Source organism: Echeneis naucrates, chromosome 9, assembly GCF_900963305.1.
Source record: "Echeneis naucrates chromosome 9, fEcheNa1.1, whole genome shotgun sequence".
NCBI classification, from domain to species: Eukaryota; Metazoa; Chordata; class Actinopteri; order Carangiformes; family Echeneidae; genus Echeneis; species Echeneis naucrates.
The window spans coordinates 20,142,545-20,166,984 of NC_042519.1; the positions used below are offsets into that span (position 1 = coordinate 20,142,545).

General features: G+C 42.2%; 1 protein-coding gene across 1 annotated transcript in view; it reads right to left on the reverse strand.

The window, feature by feature from the left end:
• The window catches only part of LOC115048969 (protein unc-13 homolog B-like), a 127,611-nt gene that overhangs the window by 35,696 nt on the left and 67,475 nt on the right, over window positions 1-24,440 (reverse strand). Inside the window, exons 11-20 of the mRNA XM_029510864.1 lie at window positions 13,444-13,493; window positions 13,240-13,315; window positions 10,940-11,014; window positions 9,380-9,599; window positions 8,949-9,176; window positions 6,542-6,683; window positions 6,030-6,199; window positions 5,752-5,867; window positions 5,167-5,330; window positions 3,492-3,642 (exon numbers count right to left, since the gene is read on the reverse strand). Of these exons, the coding sequence (XP_029366724.1) occupies window positions 3,492-3,642; window positions 5,167-5,330; window positions 5,752-5,867; window positions 6,030-6,199; window positions 6,542-6,683; window positions 8,949-9,176; window positions 9,380-9,599; window positions 10,940-11,014; window positions 13,240-13,315; window positions 13,444-13,493 (1,392 nt within the window). The remainder of the gene's footprint in view (window positions 1-3,491; window positions 3,643-5,166; window positions 5,331-5,751; window positions 5,868-6,029; window positions 6,200-6,541; window positions 6,684-8,948; window positions 9,177-9,379; window positions 9,600-10,939; window positions 11,015-13,239; window positions 13,316-13,443; window positions 13,494-24,440) is intronic.

Genomic DNA, 24,440 nt, shown 5'->3' on the forward strand with positions numbered 1-24,440 from the left:
TATAAAAAAAATAAATAATAATAATTAAAAAAAAAATAAAAAATATATATATATATATATATATACACACAAAACAATTGCGTTGAAAGTAGTTGAAAGTAGTTTTGAAATTAAAGCGCAAAGCTTCCTGGCATTTTAATGGCCTCTGACTGCTGGCAATAAATCTCATCTCTCTAAATTCTTTATAGCAAAATGGCCTTAAGCAACTTAGTCATTGCTGCCTGTTAAGCACGTTTAGTCATGTTTTAAGCACAGTCCCAAAAGCCCAAAGGGCCCAGACGAGAAGGAAAATAGGCACCTGTGATGAAAGTGTTAATTCAAAGAGCTATTCTACATTTTGGCATTATCACACATTTTGCACTCATCATCAGTAATTTAATCCATGACCTGCTCTGCTGCAAAAAAATACACTTCCAATTATTAACTTAGGAGCATGACTCATGACCAGGGAGCTTTTAGGTTCCCTATTTTTTATTTATTTGTTTTCTTTAAATGTAAAAAGAGTTTTAAAAGCAGGCTGGAGAAACTCTACCTGTGCTGCCTCTGCCGTACAGCCAGGTGTGAATATGTTAACGGTTAAATGGCATTGCCAAAAATAAGCACAATGTACACATTCTGTAACACAGAATTTGTGGTAAAAACAATCAAAAGGAATTATGGGAATGATGTTTGTTCTCATTGACAAGATTTACTGATGCAACAAGAGATAAAAACCCCTCTAAAGAAGCATATGTGAGCTGTGAGATACTGTTGGCTGCAGGCGCATAAACACATGACAGGCACTAAAACTGTCAACCAACGGCTTGATTTCAAAGACGACTTACAGAAAGAAAAGAGAAAAATAGATCGATATGATTTCATTTCTTTCAGGCAGATGCAGGATGGAGCTGAGAAGACAATAGGGAAGGAGAAGAAGTGAGGAAAATCCTTTTATTGCCACGGCAGGCAGTCTGTTGAAATTGGCTTCTCCCATCATTTAAGCAGAACAAAACAAAAAAAAAGAAAACAAAACAAAACAAAAAATTAAGCAATGGAGCCGAAAAAAGGAGTTGGGAAAAAATGATGTGTGCTTTTCAATGTCTGTCTCAGAGAAAACACAGCAGGTGCAGCAAAAAAGCTCCAGCAAATGAGAAGAAATGAGCCGACAGAGAGAGCACAAGTGTGGCAAAGCAGATGGTATCGACAAAACAAGCTGGGTGTCAGTGTAAAGAGTCGTTGGGGGAAGCTGCATCATAAACAGAGTCTAATAATGATAATATAGTAAAGTAAGTAATGGAACAATATGATCTGTCTCACTGAAATGCGGTAAATAGTTACTGATCACAGCAGATAAGCATAAAAAATGGAGATCAGTTTAAAGCCAAAAATTAAAAAGAGTATGGCTGTTCAGGAAGTTTGTGAGAATTAAGAGAGAGACTTTATAATTAGTAACTTGTTAGAGTTCATCTTGCCCTCAGATGAGCAGAAAAACAACATGGTTCATTAAATGATAGCGACTTTGCAAAGATCCAAACAAGGATATGATGAAATTCAGCTGTGCTTTAATGTAAATCCAGTACCAGGTTGATAATAATATGCAATAGGGTCCAAAAGTCTGAAACCATCGAATGTAAAATGAATGAAGTCAACACGTTACCTAACAGTTCATTTATAAGTGTATGCTCTCGGCTAGACCGGATGATGTTGTAGCATTTATTAATAGATGAAATCATGCTGATTCATGCATTAATTACTGTGAAGTCATTTCGGTTTTATTGATGCTCTCTATCATCAAATGGGGAATGACCCAATTCGGTGAGGTGATTCAGCAAGAACTAATTAACGCGTCCAGCAGGGCTTATTACCGAGGTGACCACTCAGAAGTAGTCCCACGCTGTTGTCGCTCACCATGAGAGCAAGTCTGCCTGCATCCCCCAACCCATTAACAGGAGCACGCCGCCTGCAGACACTCGTACATCACTGGAGTGTAACCAGTCAGCGAAGTGGAGTCCACCCAAACTTCTCGGGAGTCGTTAAGCTCGGCCTCTAGCTGTCATTGCAACGCCATCGCCTGCGGGTGGGCCACATTTGGGCCACAGCTAAGTTCAAAGGTCCCACAGGGATAGGACATTGTCTTTAAATGAGGGAAATTAATCGCAGCGTGAAGGTACGCCTGCTGACTCTGTAGCAGTCATTCTCATGGGTATGTCTATGAGACACAGGTTCTTCAGACCATTAAGCTTCAAGTGTCACAGACAAACCCAGGAGGGTCTTTTAACAAACTGTAGCTTTAAGGCTAATTCTTTTAGCATTTATTCATTTCATTTTAACATTTAAAAGATGACATCGCAGTCATGCCCCCTTCCTTAAATGTCTGCCTTTTTTTTTTTTTTTTTTTTTTAGAGAGTTTGGATTCCAGATAATGTAAAAGGAAATACCTTTCTCTGGGAATTTTGCCATGAAAGCAACTTGAAAGGGATTATATGCATTATATGATCTTAATGGCGTTATGAGCCTCAACCGTATTGGAAAGACAAACACATGATGAGATAAACATGTCAGGCAGTATGGCTGGATGGCAGATCCTCTCCAGACAAAAGCCAAAACAATGTCAGTGTCACCGCCGACCTGTAATGTCAATGTCAGGGTGATTTCAGGATTAGTTACGTGTTCTTTTCATTCCCCAGGTTTCCTCAAGGATAGAGAAATGACTTATGACTGACTGAAAGATACAGTGAGTGAAGAAACAACGGAGCAAGCAGAGAAAGAGCATAAGCCTTACAAAGAAACACTCAATCCATCTATGTTTAAGCAGCCAACTTGCCACTTGTGTGTAAACAGCACAAGTCAAGAGTTTGGACAGACTTTTCTTTTCATTTGAAGGGAAATGTCTGTCCAAACCTTTACTAATATATTAGTAAAACATTGGGGCACACACCACAATCTATAATTTAGATAAAGCTTTAGTGTTAATACCTCCCACTGAAGGCCAGCAAGATTAGACAAACCTAATCTGAGATGGTTAAGCGTAGGCAGGAGTTGAATCATCTAAAAAATATGAATAATATAACTTCCACAACCTTTGTACAGGTTTTTTCAGATATATTCAAGTCTGCATATAGACCGAGTGTGATTTCCTGTCACCTGTTTCCTGTGCAGACTTGAATTGTTGAACACGCTCAGATCTCTAAAAAGGCCTCCCGCCCAAAGCTCACTCAGCACCATTTGGGATTGGCTCCCCCTGCAGCCTTGTAAGATGAGCAGTCGGGATAATGGATGGATGTGTGTCTCAGCAGTGTTTTTCCAATGCGCTCGTTAGTGCTCACTGGTTCGGGGCAAGTTGTGCAGCTTAAATAATACCAAAAGGTCCGTACTGAATCTAGTTCTTGTTTCAACCCCTTCACAATAACACAACTGAACGGTCTGAACAGTCAACTGTTGGACTATTGGGATCGCATTGAGAATAGCTGCGTTTACCTGTGTCGATTTCTTCGAGTGCCGTGGTCACTTACCCCAAAGTTGGAGGCTGCAAATCTGGCTGGAGCAGAGACGTTGGTGGAGGCGGTGGGGTGGGCGTAGAAGGCATTGATGTTGGCCAGCAGGGTGCTCATCACTGCTGGCACCCCTGACAGCATGTACTTCGATGACAGGCAGGAGAAATGGCTGAGGAGAAAGAGGAAAGAGGGGGTTCAGAGAAGGAGGCCTAACAAGCTACCCGTGCAAGTTTTGGAAGGAAGGAGAAGAAGGAAGGTTTAAAACAAAAGGTAGCATGGTTTGAGATGGGAGGCTACAGTAATACCTGCCTGAATATCATTAAAACCGAGGAAAAAAAGGCTTGATGTTTGTGTTAAATGTGCTTTTGGATGCAACTGCACTTGTGTACTTCTGAAAAATCTATGTGGGATATGAGTCACAACCAGCATGTGTAAATAGCTCTATTGGCCAAAACCGATACTGGCTGGCTGGCTGATGGCTGTTTTGGAATTTGCCCACAACTAGTAAATATATTCCTTCACATCAATATCATTTAGAGGCAACTCAAGATCTGTTGGCATTTGATGGGGAAGAGTCCAAACCTGTGGAATCATTTTACACCACTGCAGTCAGCGATGTGATGGCTGTGAGGAGTCTCACAACCTGCTTTAGTTAAAGAACATAGTGTAAATATATTTAAAGCATAATTGTGCCACTGCAATGTCATTGGCATTAGAACACGAACGAGCAAAGCTCAGTCAGTCGGGCCTCATGAAGGAACCTATCGAGTTGCAGAATTGAGCAGTTGGCTCAAGATGGAGACACAATTACATTAGAAAATCCTGCACCAGTGCCATTCAGAAAGTGGCTGGACACGCAGATATCTCAGTCATAATGCCAGCTGAATGTTGTCTTGTCTTTTCTTACACACATACTATAAAAGCAATGCAAGTAAAATCCAAACACATAACAAACGCTCGACTCCTGATGGGCTCCATGAATTCCGCCACCACCAGCCCCGAAGAACCAAAATATGCCTGAAGTTCAGCGTTCGGCGTGAAGTGAGACTTGAACAATGGGCACAGTGTATGCACTTTCATTTGGTTGTGTTATTGATTGGCTCATATCCTCATTCCCACCGGGACATAGTCTGGGCCATTTCTGTTTACAACTTTAATTTACTCTACGCTTCCCAGAATGATTGTGTTATATGATTGTTCTCGTTCCTCACAACACATGACAAATGCATAGAGATCCTCTGTCCCTTAAAGGTCAAATTACAGCATTGTTAATGTAATTAAGCCAGTGTGTGCGTGTGTGTGTGTGTCTGTGTGTGTGCTCACAGGGTCTCTCTTGCCACCTGCCTACAATGATCCAATCAAACAGCTGGGAAATCTCTGAAGTGACGGGTCATTTATCCTCATAAGATGAGATAAACTAATTTAAATGCTTTTTATAGTTCATGAAAGCCCAGCCCACCTCTCATCACATCAACACACACACACACACACACACACACATGCAAATACTGAACCCAATCACACTAATTTGAAGCATTTCCTGATTGGATTTAGCCACACATGCGCACAACTAGCTGACATCATAATGATGCTGAATGAGCCAACTTCTGGGGCAAATGCAAAACAGGCATTACACGGACGGACACGTTTGTGCGTTTGCGGCACGCATTCATTCACAGAGGAGATGGCTCACGTCATGGCCTGGTAGATGGACTCGATGCCGTAGCGCATGGAGAACTCGTCCACGATTTCCTGTTGGACCTCGTCAAAGTAAACCTTCCAGGCGTCGTCTCCAGTAGCCACTGGGATCTTTACCATGCCGCCTCCCTCTACATCCATGGAGAAGTGAAACATGTTCTGGACAGAGAGAGATGGAATAAGCAGACGTAAGCATTCATTCAGACAGGACAGGAGTTCAACATATATGCATATTTTATATTCAACAATCTGTCGGTGAATTAAATCTTCAACCGTATCATCAGAAAGTAAACCTCCGTTGTGGTAAAAAGTCATTTAGGTACAAATTTCAAATCTTCACTGGTCTAATTTCTTGTTAATGAGGATTTGCTTGTATTTTAGTTATTAATCTGGAATAAAAATGATTATTTCAGCTTCTTTGGTCGTGGCCTCGACTGGTTCTCAGGTGATTCAGGTAAAATGCTACCTTGTTTTGTGATAAATACAAACGCAGCCAGAGGCCAGAGTCTTCATCTCATTACTAGAAGTCTGCTGTCAGTTTCCCCATAAGTGTGTCATGATGTGTGTGTTTGTGCGTTACCTCATGGAGGCACGTGTACTGTACATGGTAGGGAGCAACCTTTTCCTCTCCCTCGATCTCCACGCTGATCTGAAGGCGAATGGCACCAGACACGGCCGACTTGTCTGTTCTCTTCTCTGTAACGGAGATACACACACACACACAGCAGTAAGATTTAAACTTCAGTTGAACTTTGAATCTGACATTTCAACCAAAACTGCGAAGCGCTCCGACTGATGTGCTAACAAGCAAAGCAACACTCCACATGTTTCCCACGTTCCCATGGAGCGATTACTTACCCAGGTTGTACCAGACGTCCATCTCTCCGCTCAGCGTTCGGACTTCGATGATGCTCTGGCCCAGGAAGTCGTCAGACTCTCTCTTCAACCGCTGCTTCACTCGCGACTTGATGTCATCGTCCTCGTCCCAAACACGCAGCTTGATGCGATCTGACGAGTTGTGGCACTCGCTGTGTTGACAGAGGACGAGTGGGAATGTTGTTATAACACACGCTTACACACGTAAGCAGCATTTTGTATAAATGTTGCATCACGGCTGACCCACTGATCCATGCACTGACGACGGTGTTAGTGACGGCATTTTTTCTGGATTTCGCCACATTTCGTTTGAATGAATATAAGAGTTCACAGCATCTCATAAAACAAAATTCTTGTTTAGAGGCTAAATTATCCTAAAGTATGTGAAGTAGTAGCTTGCTTTCATGCAAACTGTAGCGCTGTTTTCTTTGCAAGACCCGACAGAGCCTCAGCTGAGCTTTACGAGCTGGTAGAAAATAAAAGGCTGCACTTACAAGCTAAACTTCTCCTCCCAGACCGGGTTCAGGTTGCCGTAGATGGTCTTTGTTCTCTTCTTGGTTTTTCCAACTTGGATGGTGACGTACGGATCACTGGAACCGGTCCTGTCCTTGGCCTGGAGACCCTGTGCGCTGACAACTGATAACGCATACACACACACACACACACACACAGACAAACACAAATGGAGAGAATGACTATGAAAATTGCATAAGAACAACAAACACCTACTCTCTCCCATCATCTTTGTGTTTCTCATTCACACACAAAAACCAAAACGAAAGATGTCGCCCACGTAGTTATGCAAAACCGCGTAACAAAACTTGTGACTCACAGGCAGATGTTGGGTAATAATGTTTCTCAGCAAGTCACCGGTGAGACAACATGATCCGGCTTTTGAGTACATAGGGATGACCAAAGCAACATGCATATTCATTACATTTTCATTTCATTTTTGCATTTTCAAGACAACAAAGCAACAACTGAAATAAGAAGAAGCGACTTAAACGGTGTCACAGCGAAAGTGTTTTCTCCTCGGATATATTTGGGTTGGCTTCTGTTGCATCCAAGCAACAGAAAACAAGTTCTGATAGATGGAGATTAAAGGCTTATGGATTCAGTCCGGAGTCATTCCTTCTAAAAAGAAGGTCAACAGGAAGCGCACGGGTTTTTAAAAGCTGCCACCCCTCACTGCCACTTTAAGCCAGGTGAAAAGGAGAGCAAGAGTTCTGCACCAAGTACCGATGAGTGTGACTATTTATAGCTGCAGGTCTAAACTCCAGCTGTAGCCTGGAGACAAAGAGGCTGAACGACATGTGATTCATGCACCAAACCTGAAAAAAGGTAATGGACTAAATATTCGCTGGCAAATGTCATGTCATTTGTGATAGAAGTAGCACAGAGCAGATAGAAGGAGGGATCACGGTATCCAGAGCGTGTGATGATGGCAGTTTATTGGCTCTCAATCCAGTTGTTACTGTATAATTCACACTCTGATCTCAAGTGGAGGTATCAGTTAAGGCCAACATTTGATCAGTGTATCACAGGCGATAAATGTGGAGAAACAACAAGAGCAGCTCTAAAAATTCAACCTTAGGCCGGTCCCTGTAATATCACCCCTACTGGTTCATTCAGTCTGTGACTAATGCATCTCTTCTGTGCCAAAGAAAATTTTGAAAATCAATCAGTGGAGATATTCCCTAATGACATCAATGGATTTTTCAAAGAGCGGCTCCTGTCAGTCCACCATCAAATTCAATCACATCTTGGTTTACATATAAAACTGAGTCTGGGCCGGTTCAAAGTAACGTTTGATTATATTTCAGATGAAGGACATGACTGAAGTCAAAGTGTGACAATTTCAAAACCAAGTGGGGTGATTTTTAGTTGCTGTGACAGAATGCTTGTAATTTCACGCAGTATGTAGGACATAGAGAGAACTTTCCAAAGTTTTAGTCAAACATGTTTTGTTTCTTCAGCCGGAGCGGAAACGCAGAGTCAACACTGAGCCAACAGACAAGTGAGTCCCTGATCATGAATGAATTTGAGCAAAGCACTCGCTGAATTGCCTGATCCTCTTATCTCTTCTGAATGGAGCTCTTCAGCAGCGATGGAGAGGACAAGGTGTGATGGCTGCCATGGCAACACTGCTGCCACTATATGGTGTGATGTGCCTTGTTGCTTTGGCAACAGCGGCGGTCCTGATGATGCCTGGCAAAGGGAGGCTGGAGAACAGTCGGTGAGGGCGGTGCAGATAAACAGTTCAACAAAAGTTTCTTCACAGTTCAGAACAGTTTTCCTCCCTAAAATATTGTCCTGATAGGCTGATATTTTAATGACTGACCTGATTAACGATCAGACTCATGCAATCTATGAAACCACCAGCAAGGGAGCTGAGGCCTTTAACTTATCAGATCCACAAATGTGCTGAGAAATATAAGCAGTTGAAGCCAGTAGTATGAAAAAACAAAACAATGAAAACGACTCAGAGGTGTTTTACACTCCGTACGATGTGTGTACGTTAAAACACACTTTGTACTGACGCTGCGAGCCTCGTGGACTGTGGCCACAGGCGCATTAGTAATAACAAACAAGAGTACGACTGAGAGATGTAGACGGGAGTGACAAAGCAGGGAAAATAATCAAGGGATGACAGATTGGATATGAATTTCTTCAACCTCACTTCACATAAAGTTTTGCAGCCAATGCTCATTAATGTAACTAAGAACATTGACCCTTTGTATATATATATACTATATATTTTTTTTTTTGGCAGTTTCGAAGTGAATCTGATCAAGTTTTTGATTATTTTCTCGCTTACTTAGGATGATGGTTGATAAAGAGAAAGAGGCCCGAGGTTAAATGTCACCATAGAACAGAAAAGCAGAAATTCTCTGGACGTACTGTTGATGGTGATCTTGGCCGACCACTTGGAGGTGCCGTCCAGGACGTTCTGCTTGATGCTCTTCATGTGCTGGACGTGGATCATCTTTGATACGTTGAACAGCTTCCGGATCTCCTCAAAGATCTCCGGTTTGTTCCTTTCGCGGATCTTCATCCGGTCCTTCATCGCCATGATGATGTGCTGCGTCCGGTCCTCCGCCCCGGTCTTGGAGCTCTTTTCAGCCGCTCCTGAGGGGCGACAAGGCGACAGGAAATAGAGTGAAAATTACAGGCAGAAAAACTGATTTCTCCACATAAACATGTTTGTGTTGTGGTAGATTGCCTCAACGATTCTGTGATTCAAAAGGAAAAGTGGTGTGCCTCTTACTTCAGCAGCAGGGCTGACATCTGGCCATGACTCTGTGTTCATGAAGTACAATAACACTACTCACTCTGCAGACAATCAGCATTCAGCAGCTCTTGGCATTTCTCGTGCACTTTGACCCCGCACTCAGCGCAGCGCATGCCTTGGCGGGCGATGCCCCACAGCAGACCCTCGCACTCGTAGCAGTAGGTGGGCGTGGTGGCCGTCCAGACCTCAAAGTTGTGGGGTGTGGTGCACGAGATGGGGTAGATAAGAGCCTGCAGCGTCTTTTTGTACACATGAGTTTTCTGTTGGGGGCCGAGAGGGATGAAAGGATGAGACGTCGAGAAGGTAAAAGGTGTGAGAAGAGAAGCAAAGAAAGTCAAAAGGGCGCGAGGAAAAGCAAAGACAAAATAAAACCGAGGATGACGAAGGAAAGTGTTGGATTAAAAAGGTGATTGTCCTGCTTCTGTTGGCTGGCAGCCACCAGCAGGACAATTCCTCTCAGACAGTCTGAGAGCAAGGGGTGATTGTATTCAAGGAAGAGATTGGTGGACAGAAATACGGAAAAATGATCAAACAAAAGCATGAGGAGGGATTAATTAGCGGCAAAGCTACATTGTGTTTCCCCTAATTTACTGTGCCAATGTTTGTGGAATGAATGCATAGGTGAAAAAATATGATTATTTCAAAATGAGAGGGAATTGTGATGATCTATGACTGTGCGTGTTTCTACATAATTCCTGATGGAGTCAGCTCTGCCGTTGTCCAGTGTAGGAGGATGGTGGGTGGAGGAGAACAAATCTCCACACGATGAGAGGACACCTTGACTGAAAGCCCAGTTTGATTTCGTAAAGACAGAATTTCAATAAGGGGGTATGTGAGTCATCATCATTGTTATTTTAGTTGCAATGGTGCTTTCATTTGTTCTTTTTATTTTCCATCACTTTTACTTTCTCCCTCATCTCTGACTCTGAACTCATTCACTCGCTTTAAGCTTTAAGTTTTATTGATCCGCCCTTTGTTCTTTCAACCGCTTTCACCCTTTGACTCGACATTTTGCTCTCTTTGTAAACTGAATTTTCTGCGCTGTAACTGGAAAGCATCCTGCCACATTTTGAAACAATCTGAAATAAAATGTTCCCACTATGGCTTCAGCCATTGTCGCTAACTAAAAACGTGGAGAAAAAAAAAAAAAAAATCTTTTTATAGTTTTTCACAGGTCGTCATCTCCAGAGTCTCAACCCGTCTGAGCTAGCACAAGATGTTGGATATTTCCTGGGATACGTTTAGCTCAATAAACCGACACTTAGCGCTGAACTCCAAAAGTACATCTTTTGAAAGAGCGAAACATCCAACTACTAAACACACTGATGATTCTGCCAAACCACAAACACTCACTTACACAATAGAGAGAGGTGCAACGGTCTTCGAAGTGTCTAACCATAGCCCTTGTAATTATTAAGAAAGGAACAAAACTGTTACTTAAAAAACGTAGAACCTCAAACCTGAAGCTGACTCAGCACAATTCAGCGCTTTTATTGGATCACCAACAAACATATCAGCAGTACTTACCCACAATATGGCTACAGACTAATATTAATGAATGTGTGTGTGTGTGTGTGTGTTGATGCATTTGGCCACTCACAAGCTCTTCATCTTTCAGGGAGGTCCGTGTGGCCAATGTTTGGGCGAGTCCAGCTTTCCTGGACTGTATGATAGACTGGAAGGCAGAGAAAGGACAGCATCAGAGATCAACACACACGCACAAACACACAAAAAAATGAGAGTGAAAATAAGAGAATGTACTAAATTTCAGACAATCAATCCTTCACCTAACGTTGGGCTGCTTAGAAGACATTTACACACTTGACGACAACATGACAGATCATCACGTACACTTCTACACATGAGTTGTGCATTTGTTTAGGCAAACCGCTGACGTGGTTTTCAGGCTGTGCGCTTTGTTCAACTAATCATGCAAGTGTAGGCTACAGCACCAACATTCGGCCTACAATGGCGCCACCGCGGCCTGCTGAGGAGGAGTGGGCGGTAGAATGAGGCTTTCACTTTACTTTTCAGACCTTGAATCCACTTTTATGAAAGTCTGTTCCCCCAAAACAAACAGACTTGGTTTGTTGTGACTGCCAGGAAACTCTGTTTCCATTGTCTCCTTGATGACTAACGACCCAGAGGAGATTTTTACCAGCAGCCTAATTACCCACATGGGGGTCTTCCTTTCTATGAGCAATGAATCAAGGGAATAAAACACCAAATTAATCAGCTTCACGTTAAAAATCCCAAATTCGCAGATGGTGTTTGGGACATCACAGAGGGGCCGGGAGCTGAAGTGCCTAGATGCACCCGGACTGCTGATGACTGTGATCTAGTTAAAATACATTGTGCGATGTGTAAATTCAAAAGATGAAGTTTAAAACTGGATCAAAATCTGTAGAAGATATGGCCGCAAACAAATGAAGCAGAATTGCTGGAAAAGTTTGCGATTGTTTAAAAAAATTGCAAATAAAAGTTACACATGATGGCTTTAACAAAGTTAGACTATTCTGTGCAGGAGCCTTTACATCCCTTCACAACTCATGGTCGAACTGCTGCTGTCGAAAGTGTGACCTTCACTCTGGAGGATCCACTTCCAATCAAGGAAGAGTCAAGTTTCTCTCATCAGATGAGTCAAGTCTCTTAGACCTCGGCGGCCAAATATTCAAAGTTCCAACCATGTGGATGACAGAGATATCACAGCTTCCCTAAAGCACTTCAAAGTAAATATAAGACTAAAGGGGGGGGGCACGATTTACCAAAACATTGATCAGCGTTGGTTTGTCTGGAGAGGCAGGTGTGTAATTTAAAAAAATTGAGCTGTTGAGTTGCTGAATCACAGTAAGACAAGCCTGTTAATTAAAGGACTCGTAGCTAAAACACCAATCAAAGAAAAAGCCTCGTCGGCTGAGTGAAAGCTGAAGGAAGGAATTGATTTATCTTATGTTTGTCGCAACAGCCTGAAATACAGATGTGTCATTGTATTACGGTGCGTTTCCGTTGACGCAGAGAGGGAAACTTTTTTGGGGAAAAAAAGCAGCTTTGGTTTTACTCACCATAGCCTGAGGGATGATGGAGGGAGGGAGACAACAGGTGCGAGGAAAGAGAAGAAGAAAAAATGGTTAAGATGCAATCAAAGAGGAAGAATCACTTTTAAAACATCGCATTTAATCCCTATTTAGAAGTGATTAGGCCCCTCGAAAGGAGGTGGTGAGATTTATTTTCTCAGGAGGAGAAGAGAAGCATTTATTTCCAGTTCCCATGAATTACTAAGTTTTGATGTGGTGGTTCTTAATTTAAAGTGCTTGTTTTTTATGGCATTACATGGCTCGATTGTTCGAACTTGCAGTGGTTTAGTTATATCCATGGATTTTTATGATGGAGTTCTTTATTCTTCAGGTTCAGATTTTATGTATGAACGTTTCTTTTAATGTTTTTAACATTACACATTTAACATAAACACATTTTGCATTTGCACAAACACAAATCCATTTTTGTACGGGCCCCATTGGTCAATATATACATATAGTTTACATATGACTGGCATATTTTTCTTCTCATCTTTTCCCCATTCAAATGTTATCTGTATTGTGATGGCCCTGATAAAGGCAGCAAACAGCCTGACACGGTTCCGCTGCGTTTCTAAAGTTTTTATTTTTTACCTTTTTAGTAAGTAGCGAGCTTAATTAAATAAAGTCGTGATAAAGCAGATAATTCTCACTTGCATTTGACTCATTCTGTAGGTCGCACAACAGCGTTCAAGATACTGTTGCTAGATCAGATGAAACTATGATCCTGCAGTTTCCCACAAACATGCTTTTTCATGTTTGTACGATAAAGGATTGAATAAATCTTGCGTCTGACCTGTGAAGCTAATTGTTCAAATGTGCTCACCAGTTCACTAACAAGGGGGATGGGCCTCCTCTTGCGGAGGTCTGGCATGCTGTCGATGCCAAACGGCGTGCTTCCTCTGCACACACACAAATAAATAACAAAATGCACTGATCAATATTTGAATGTAGACAATCCAGGTGCAAACACTGGAACAAGAAATCTCATCTTGTCTTTCATGTGCACACACAGGACGTGTTTACTGACCCTGGCTTGGCCCACGGGTGCCTGCTGGGGTCACCATCTTGATCCCGGCTCTGAAACAGAAAGTGGCAGGTTCAGGCGTTTAGCCACGTGAAGGCTTGACAGCCTTTACTGGTTTCATGACACTGGAGCATGCACACACAAACAAGCACAAGTGAAAGCAAAACAAAAAGAAAAAGAGACAAACAAGATGAAAAATGGGAGGGAAGCAGCAGGACTGAAGTGGGTTGGTTGAGTTCCAGCATTGCATTTCAATCAATTATACCTTCCTTCATATATTATATGAGCAACATAAATCTGACTTAACCTTGTAAAGTAAAGAAACCACACGCACTCTCAATATGCACACACCAGATATTGACTTGTGTTTCTTAAGAGCATCTATTTTGTCGAGCAGAAAATAGCACAGTGACAGCAACAAAACATACAAACATGGCGACCTGACAGTCTTGACATCAATAATATTGTGTCCTAATCAATACTGACTTTTATCTTTCTGACTAAAACAACAAACGCTCTGAATAGGTCACAGGTGCATTGAAGGTGACACCTCATAAAAACCTAAAAGCTATTTCATTATCAGTCGTAACAGCGATTTCAGGATCAAGTGAACATTTAAGAGGCAGACAGAAAGCAATATAAAGGAATTAAAAGGGAAATAAAAAAACAAACAAACACTGAAATATGCAAATTATAAACAGAAAATTGGAAGGAAAGCTTTTCCTAAGATGTTTGTAATGTTAACGAGAGAAACACCACAAAAGAGGTAACCTGATCTCCATCTTGACTTCCATCTGTAAAACAGCATAAGAGACAAAAAAAAAATAATAAGACACAAAACAAAAACAGTCTTGGTCGGGTTTGACTCGTGCAAAATAACAAGACACCCTGGATTATTCATTTTGTTATAAAAGCGCTGCCTCTGAGTTTTCAGATAGATGGGGTCTGAGGTCATAAATGTTTCATTAACATGTATAATTTATCATGAAAATGACTCTTAATATTTCCCCTCTCCTTCCTCTTTAATGTCAGACTGGCTTTCCAAGGAGATAATTAATGTTTTCTAATTCAGCAAATGGCTGCTGCTGCAGCCCCAGAGTGGAGTAAAGCGCTCCTGAGTGACCAACGATACAGCCGTCTCAAGGGGGTAGGAAATTATTGTATCAGCAGGGAAGTTTTGATACAGTGAATACTCAGTATGGGGGGATCATTCCCAACTGCTCTGAAGGTTCTCACAGGGAACACCATTGGTTATCCTTTTTATCAAGAGTTTCACCAACAGCGAGAGACTTTGGAGGCCAAAATGTGAAGTGATAAAGGAACAGCTGGCATTTTTAACATCACAAAACGTTACATATCTATTCTTCCGACATAAAATCATTAGAATTAGAATTAGTGAGGGCTAGTAAAAGACTAAAGTGCGGGAATAAATCTGATAATAAATCTGATAGAGGTAAACCTGTTTCTACTTCTCATCAGTGACCAAAAAAAAATTAAGGCTTAAATCACTTTGATTCAAAAAACGAAATGTTGATCAGGAAACAAGCGGATGATTTCAACTCGAAACAGAGTCATCACTACCTGGTTCAACGTCATCCTGAGAGAAGGAGGACATTGTCATGCTGGCGAGGTTGCGCCTGGTCTCCCTCTTTTCTCTTAGAATCTGTTGGAAGCTTCTCAGGCACTTCAGCCTGCGTTCATCCATCTGGCTTATCTCCACAGGTGGCTCTGTTGTATCTCCTTCTGCTTTACCTTCTGGATCCACAGCAATGTCTGTGGCCGCTTTACCCGCCGGTGGCCCCTCGATTCCTCCCTGCTCTTCAGGAGCGGCAGGGTCATCAGCCGAGAGGGAGACGGACAGGGATTCTACAGTGGTGCATTCTGAAAGCTCTACTGGTCCGTCTGCAGGTCCTTCTGTGGGCTGTTTTGTGAGACCATCAGGTGGAGGCAGCATTGTAGCGCTCCCAGAAACAGGACAAACTGACAGCTCTTCTAGGCATGGTGGGTTCTTGTCCGAAGAAGGGGGGTGTTCAGAAGAGCCTGTGTACTCCAGTGTAAGGCTATTGTTGGTTTCTTCAAGCATAGGCTCCAAAGAGAAAATATTCGACCGGTCTAGGCTATTGCTCCCAAAAAGGTGACCGCTATCAGTGCTTTGAGCCTTCAGCGTTTCGGCATATATTTGGTCAAATTCTGCCTCATACCATGAAGGTTTTGAAGGCAACTCCGCTGAGGGCAATTCAGAAGGCATTGATATGTCAAAGTCTGTTTCCTCTGCAGGATTCTGGGCTGCAGGTACTTCAAGTTTTCGCAAAGCACCTCGCAAGGCGGAGCTAAAATCAAGAACAGCTCGGCCGAAGCGCTTGACATTGAAACCACTGCCAGGGGGAGGGAGCTGGTTTTCTAAGCTTTGGTTACTGACTTGAGGCTCTTGGACGAACGGCCTATCGACATCAGCTATAGTGGTACATAAGTAAGTCTCAGTCCATGTCGAGGCTGAAGACCCTTCACAGGCTAAATAACTTTCCTGATAGCTTTCAGCTTGACAGTCACGATTGTAGTTGGGGTCATCAGATTGCTGATAGTCAAATTCCACTCCTCCTCCATCTGGCCCACCAACTGAGTGGTAACCAGAACTTATCTCATACCCTGAAGTGGGAATTTCAAGGGTAGTATCTGTTGGAACGTGAATCCCAGACTGGCTTTTTGACCTTCTCTTCCGTGACTTCCACTCTTCCCTACTGGAAGTGCTGGTGGGTGAGTTGTAATGTTTTGCAGAGCGAGCAGAGAGATGTTCTGAGCTCCCTGTGGAGCATTGTCCCAGTGTCCCATATGCTCCTGCTCCGCTGTAGTGATCCCAACTACCAGCTCCTTCACAGCAGGGAGGGCCTTCACCTTCATGCTCGTCCCGACGCCTGTCCCTGAGGTAAGCAGCTTCCCTGTGCCACACAGACTCCCGGCTGGTACTGTGCGTCGGCCCAGTGTTAGTCCAGTGTTCCTCCCTGTCATCAGCTCTTTGCTGTTTTCCTTCATGAATACAAACTGCTCTCTCAAGGTCTGACTCAGACTTGGAGCTATGGCCGGAAGACAAAGAGCTGATGCTTCGACAGTCTTGGCCATCCAGCCTTTCAAGATAGCTGAAGCTGAGCTTTCTGTCTATAGCACCTACTGGGATGTCAGAGCTGTGGTCAGAGTTATCGTCTGCTTCCTCTAAGTCCTGATGACCCACTGATTCAGCAATTGGGGAAACGGTAGGTTCTTCTGTCCTGGGCAGCAGTGATTCTTCATGGATGCTATGGTGCTCTTTGCAGACTTGGGGAAAAAGACTTAAGTCAGACTTTGGCATTGCACTCCCTAAACTCCCATAAGCACTTGCGGGCCTCCTGCGAGGGGACAGTCCATCTTTGCACCCCGCCCCAGACCAGGTGCCGGCGTGTACAGCTGAAGCAGCCTTGTTGCTTGAACGAATGCCCTCAATCTCCAACAAAACAGCATCTACACAGGATGAAACTTCTTCAACCGACCCTCGAACTGAGGTCAGGTAGTCTCTGAGGTCAGAGATCTCCTCCTGGATCTTGTTGATCCCCCTCAGCTCTTTGAGAATGTGCTCGATGATGGCACTCGACTCCTCCTCTTTGTCTTCATCCTCTTCTAGCAGCGTACCCGGTAGAGCTCTGTTGAAATTGTAGTCCACGCAGTCTCCAGTAGAATAAGGCCTCTTTGGCCGAAGACGAGGTGACGCAAAATCCCTTCCAGCTGCTCCTGCAAATTTAGTACCATTCATGTCTGGGCCAATTGGACTGTAGTGGGGAGGTGATGGCATCTGCTCAGGAGCGGTCCGAATTCCACCTTCAAAAGAGATTCGTTTCACATTTGACGGGGATCTGGAGCTTTTATGCTGCAGAGTGCAGGGTATTCTGATACACCCTTCTCTGTTCAGCTCCACCTCGCCCACACACGGTGGCCCGGGCGGCCCTCCATGCTCTTTACCGTTTGACGCTTTCGGAGAAAAGGCTTCAGTTCTGAAACTGACCTTTGGATATATCCGTCTGTGCTCCTTTCTGCCCTCCTCTATCTGCCCCTCCTCCTCCTCCTCAATACCAGTGTAATAGAGGTGGGACTCCGGGACATGATGGTCTGCAGACCCTTGTAGGAGACGATGTATTTTACCCCTGATGACTAGCGCTACCCTGGGATTTGGAGCCCTCTTTTTCGGTGGATGGACTTTAGTCTTTGTGCCTCCTTTTGCAGCGATACCTGCTCCATGTTGTCCATTGAAGCGATTCCGGGAGAACATATTCTCAGAGCAAACTGTCCTTATCTAGCTCCCCTCATTATTGGAGGGAAATACAATAAAAATGCACCTGGTATCACAGTTCATTTTTATTTTTTTTTTTTAGTTATTTATTTATTTTTTAGATTGTTGAAAGCTTACTCAGCTCAACTGGGCAATATCAGTGATCCATGACTAAAATAGAAAGACAAAGATAAAATAGTTGTAAACACCAAACTGTAACATCATATCAATCACAATAATCACAATATTAGAGAAATGACAGTCTAAATGATCTATCCCATCCTGCTTGGATCTAACATTCAAGGTATGAAATCAAATAAAAGAGGAACAACACCGGGACGTAGTGACTCATGCACTCATTCAGACCAAATACAGAACCCAAACATGGGTATGTGCTGTGTTCCCAATTACATTTCCTCTCCTTGCCCAGTGGAAGTGACGCACAAAAGGTGCGTCACAATGACAATATGAACGTATGATATATTTAATGTCAAGGTCTAAGCATATCTCCGGAATTTGAATGACAACGTTCCCAGGCTGGATAGAAAAGGGACTGAGAGCTTAGATCTATCGACTGGATGTATAGTCAATAGATCGATTCAATGTGGGTTGGCTCAATCTTTTGTTTTGCAAATGTAAAATGAAATGAATATTCAGAAGCACGCTATTGGATCTAACTGTCTTTTTCTTTGTACTGATCCAACCCAAAAAGCTCCTCGTCCATTTGACGTTTCTGACATTTAAACCTAACAGTTTGTGTGTTTTCGTGAAGATTCGTCAGTGTGACAGCAACATTTATTCAGGTCAGAATTCACCAACCAGGACACACTGAGGATCACTCAGACCACAGATGGCCGCATCCTTTTGTGTCCTGGAGCACACTGTCCAACCGCTGACTCAACTGGCGTCCTCTTGTCCTAATCTTTCCTTCTTATTACTAGTAAAAATGCTTCATCCTTCCACGTAATTCATACAGTTTTAAAATTCAATTTCCGTGGCACTTCTAAAGTGCCGTTTTGTGGTCACGGGGGAAATGTAGCTCTGACCTCTGACACTTGTGAGCATCGACAGCAATGTAGATTAGAAGAGAATGAAATTCACCCTTTGTAGGTCTCATTGGTGAGGACAGACTAAAGCCTTTCAAATTAAAACCATGTTTACTATCCGGCACCTACAGTATTGATCCCACATAAGTGTAGATATCCCATGTTGTGAGGCAGCACACAAAGCCTTATCAATCAAACGCCAACGACAAAGTAGCCAGATGTGAAACCTTAGACACATCTTAATGTGAATTTTCTTATACGTATTTATGTGTAAAGAATATTTTCTATGAGAGATGTCTTTCAGTGTTTTGCTCTTTATCCAGTCAGTACAGAAAATTCTGATAAAGATTAAGAAATATTTTAATATCATTTAAGGAAATGCAAAAGGGTTTTAAGAGCCGCGGCCTTTGTGTGAAGAAAATTTTTTTTTGTTTTGTTTTTTTTTTCAAGTAGAACAAGAAGTAGAGAACAAAATGTGCTGCAGCTGAAGTTAAATCAATCGCACCCTGAAGGCAGAGCAGTTTCCACTTACAACAGTCAGACTCAGCTCACATAAGTTACTGCAATGGACAAACTTTTAAACCAAAGTACGGGAGTTTTCAAACACACACAAGGTTTTCATGTTTTATGATTCTCACTGAATGAATAAATTGCGGGCCCTAAAAAAAACAGTTTTCTTACAATGAGCATAAACAGCCTGTTTCCATTAACTGTTAAAAATTTTTTCCACGTTTTTTTTTTTTTTTTTACTTTAACTTTGTAAATAAACTAAAGATTTGACAATTTGCAAATGAGGGTGAAAGTTCATATCTGTGTGAATGAAACCGACTTTAAAAAAAAAAAAAAAAAAACGAGCACTTTTGAGAGATACAAGGAGAAAGATATTTCAACTGCACAGCTAATAGTAGAGAATGAAGATTTTACTTTGTGGGGAAAATATTTGGGTGAATTTGGCAGCAACAGCTTCTCTCAAATTGGGAAGGCAAAACATTCAGACTGAGCTCTAAATGTCAACCTAATGTGACCAAAAAGTCTTAAACTTTCTTTGTTTACAGGTTTGTTTTGTTTGTTTGTTTGCTTTTTCTCTATCTGTAACTGATGCTTTATTTAGTATCACACAAGATTTGAATCTATGTTTTCAGGAGCTTTGACTGAGGTGCTCCATGCTGATATTTCTGCAACCGGTTCATCTCTACATTGGCTGTGGTTGTGGGGTCTTTTATTTTTGTTGTTGTTTTGTTATTTTGTGAGGCTGGTGGCGAGCAGCTGGCTGATGGCAGGTTAGGAGGACCCATCATGTCCATTCAACCCTGCTGATTAGTGAGCCACAGGGAGGGAGCTCTGGGCAGGAAAAAGGGTATCTTAGCCATGTCAAGACTGCAAGCTCTCTATGAATATGATGTTTGTTGTATTTCTCTGTGCAGCCCATTCATGCTCAAAGCCCTTATTAACAAAACCTACAATTTGCATAACATTTGAAAAGAATGCTCCTTTACACCATTTAGTTTTCCTGCATTGCTTCTCCTTCTTATTTACAGTATGTCTTCTTTTTGGCAGCACTCCCTTTGCTTTCTTTCTCTGTCATCTCACATTGGACGCAACCCAAAGGAGAAATTCAGACTCAAGCCAAAAGGGGAGATTTTCAGAGAGTCTGCTTCAGTGCCAGCAAATGACAAGGATTACTTTGGAGATTTACCGCTTCCTCCCTGGTGAATAATGCTGCAGCATACATTCACGTCACAGCAGAAAAAGCGGGGGAGCGTGGACACAGGCTTGTTTTGACAACTCAGAAATGTCATGGAAATGAGTGAAATTGATTAGTTTTTGATAAGTTCATTTATCCCTTATTATAAATCTCTTTATTTTTTCTGAAAAGATCCAGAATAGAAATGAACACTGGTGAACTCCCAGTTGGGTTCACTAACAACAAACAAACAAACAAAGCAAAGCTGAATGGCTAAAATAAAAAAAAAATTAAAAAATTAAAACAGCACCTTATACTCCATGTAATAGTCTGACATAAGTGTGACAGGAAGCTACAAATTTTCAGCCCAGTGAGTCTCTGCTCGAAGGTGAAAGCATCATCTCCTGGTGAGTGCATTCATAGTTTTGGATCTGAAGCTGGTGGCAGTAATAAAATAAGGAAAAATAAGGAGTACTATTAGTTACCACAGCCTCACTGTGTGACCTGTAACAGTAACAGAAACCTGCCTGGCAGCCGAAATGAACATTTTACAACTATTCCTATTACCTCGAAAGACAAAACAGGTCGCTGAACAGATTGATGCGAGACGAAATAAAGGTGCAAAGATGAAGATGAGATAAGATTAGGCGACAAAAAGAATGACATTACACAGTACGATTGTCATATGGAGACTTTATAATTATTCTGACAGCTGTAAAACTGATGGTCACAACCAATGACTAATGCTGCTGCTGATGCTCAATGCTTTCACCCATAAAATCTTTTGGAACAGCAGTCAAACAGCAATCTACTCATGAAACACACACTTTGGTGTTATGTTCTGGTGCTCAGGCGATGATTTACCGTCCATCTACCCAAATGGCTGTTATCAAGCCAAAAAATAAATCACTCCTCAATCCAAGAACCAAACTGACTGCTGCGCTGTCTGAAAGTAGCATCACCCCTGTTTTCCATATTTTTTGATTGGTTCTACTGTTTCCTTGACTTGCTGATTTTGTTTATCTCATCTGCGCTGATACTTCACACATTCAGCTTGACTTGAGCCCAGCCAAGCGTCGAATGTATAAACTGAGTGATGGTACCATGAACATACTGCCAGGAATCTGACCGAGCTCGGCAGTTTAGTCAAACCCATCTTGGCTAATTTTTTTTTTTTTTTTAAACGAATGGCTTATAAAAGCTCCTGAACGTTTCCTTTTCAAAAGCTACAAACTTATCGACCTGCATCTTAAATGCTCTCCTGTCACATTCATACATGAAAGTACACAGCGGCTCAAGCACTCTGTTACAATTGCCTGCTCCGATTTCAACTGCAATTACATTTCCAGTTTTTTTATGACATTAAATGAAATTATAGGAGGAAGTGACCATTCGTAGTAAATGGTTACAGAGTTACATTTGGCAGGGAGGTCTCATTTGTTTGAAAGAGTTCTCAATGAATCCAAGCTGCAGAGCTGATCACCCACACATGAATATGAATCTTGGTAAAAATCCACCACGTTAAAATCAACAGAACAGGCAGGATCTGTCAAGAAGCGTCAGGTTATTCTGCGGCATGATGTACGCATGAATGAATATGACTGGCTGTTACTCGCTACATATCTGAGCTCTGCAAACAGCTGGAGCTGCTTTTGTGCTCTGCCTGAATCAATGTGGGGCTTTACTGAAGCGGAGAGCACAATGCTTCTACAACAGCATCCACCAAAAGAGAAGCGTAACAGCTGCAAATATCACATTGAACAGCAAAGCAGCCACAAAAGAAGCAATCCTAAAAGCGTCGCATCCCTGAGAAATGTTCTTTTCTGTCAGCATTTGGTTAAAGGCTTGTTGTTGACAAAAAGTCATCGCTGACTTGAAGCACAAGACGGGATGTGTTTACTTCATGGATATTCAAATCTTCGCCAAACTTGAACCAAAGTGTTTTTCATGCTAAAACTTTCGGAAGAGGAGCTTAAATGGCTGATATCCGGAGCTGAACTGAGCTATAGGTGGACTAACTTGTAACATGTTGACGTCACTTTCAGAAGGTTTCGCCTAAAATTGTTACCCTTCCTTAGTTGGCTATAGTTTCTCTCATCAAGAGCCTAAATATTTTTACATTATTTTTAAAATGAGCTTTATTTATCAATTTCACACTGAGTAATTAAGTTTTCCTTCAGAAGTGAATCACAGTGGGTTTGCTTGTTTGTATTCTGCTTGTAGAGATGACTTGTGAGTGACATAGCATAGCATTATTCAGTGCCAAGCTTCACAATACTAACATTAGTGTGGTATGTTTCTGTTGGAACGTGGTAGTTATTGCTTTATAAGTGACTAATTCTAAAAGCCTAAAGACCTTATTATTATGAGGGATGGCTCCTAAATCAGCTGTTGAAAGTGATATCAAAGAAAGTCGATCGTTTCCTTGATCAGCAGATGGTCGCGAAAAATATAAAACACATAAGATAAAGTGCATAAGTACAGCTTATTGGCAACAATGCTGTGTGTCTCTATGAAAGAAGTATGTGCTTGCAGACATCTGGAAAGTGTGAATGTGTGTGTAATGAGCAGGCTAGTTTGTGTAGGACGAAGCCTGGCAGAAAATAAATACCACTATTAGGGGGAGGGGGGCTCGAACACTGAAGACAAGATTGACAGCTGGAAGAACAGTGCGCCGCTAGCTGAGAAAGAGAGACAGAGGGAGAAAGAGCCAACAAAGGAAACGTGGACAACAGCTGTTCGAAAAACCTACAAAACAAAAGGCGAAGGCAGCGGTAATTGTAGACTGTAAATAAACGGGTGAGTACGAGAGGAAAATACTGGCAAGACAATGAATATGCGTTGATGAAGATGATTTTTTTCAGTTTATCATGATGAATCCCCCCCCAATTACTGGCAGATAGCAAACTCTGTAGGAACATGTATAATAATTGATCCTGTATGATGCAGCATTGTTCTTTCCAAGAAAAGCTGCAGCACAAAAATAAACCAAACAAGAAAAGAAACTAAACAAAAAATAAGTCATCCAAGCTAAGTTACTTTCACACAGAGGCTGTGATGTGATGAGCACCTGAGGGTGTTTCAAAGGGATGGTTTCACTAAGTTATTTATATTGTAATGGTTCTTTTTACTTAGTGCAGCTAAAAGACCTTCTTTGTGTTATGAATGTTATGTGTTTGTGTTATGAATGCTTGGCTGATGTTACAGAAACACTGTGGACAACAAAGGTGATGAAGACTTTAAATGCATCTGAAACTAACATCTAACAGCGTCCCTCCTCTGAAGATTCTTACACACTTGGCCACACAGAAGTGTTTTATCTAATAATTTGGTAAAAAAAAAAAAAAAAACTCTGAGTAGATCTGCGTTGAACATCCATTAAGAACACATACGTGTGCGCCAGGACACTCCCTTCAACAGGACTGAGTCACGGCTGTCACCTTCATTAGCCTAATTCTCCGGCACACTCTAATTGATTTATCATCGCCACTCCACCTCCGTCCAACTGCATTAGTCATTTTTCCCACACACACACACACACACACACAGGCCGTCGCTCGGCTTGTGGCAGCGGAGGAAAATTTCAATTTGCAACGTAAAAGGATTGCCATACAAACCAAAGTGTTTCCACTTAAGAGTTCTGATTGGCTCTCGAGCGACGCTGTAAAAGCTGGTGGAGAAATGGCACGGCGAGGTGTGTCACCCTCATTTAGCAGCTAACATGTAGGGTGGGGGGGGCTGTCCGAAAGCACGAGGTGTAATCACTTTCCTGAGCAAATCCAATAAGTCGGCCTGGCTCCCTCTCTTTCCCCCTCAGTCCTTTCCTGTCTGTTTCCTTGAGTGAGCGTCTGCTCCATGAGCCACATTGCTGGAGCCCGATGCGAATGACAATGCACGGCCAAGGCTAATTGATTTAGCTTTCTCTCAGCCATTTCAGAGATGCCAAACATTGATGCCACTTGTTGTCCTTGCCAAT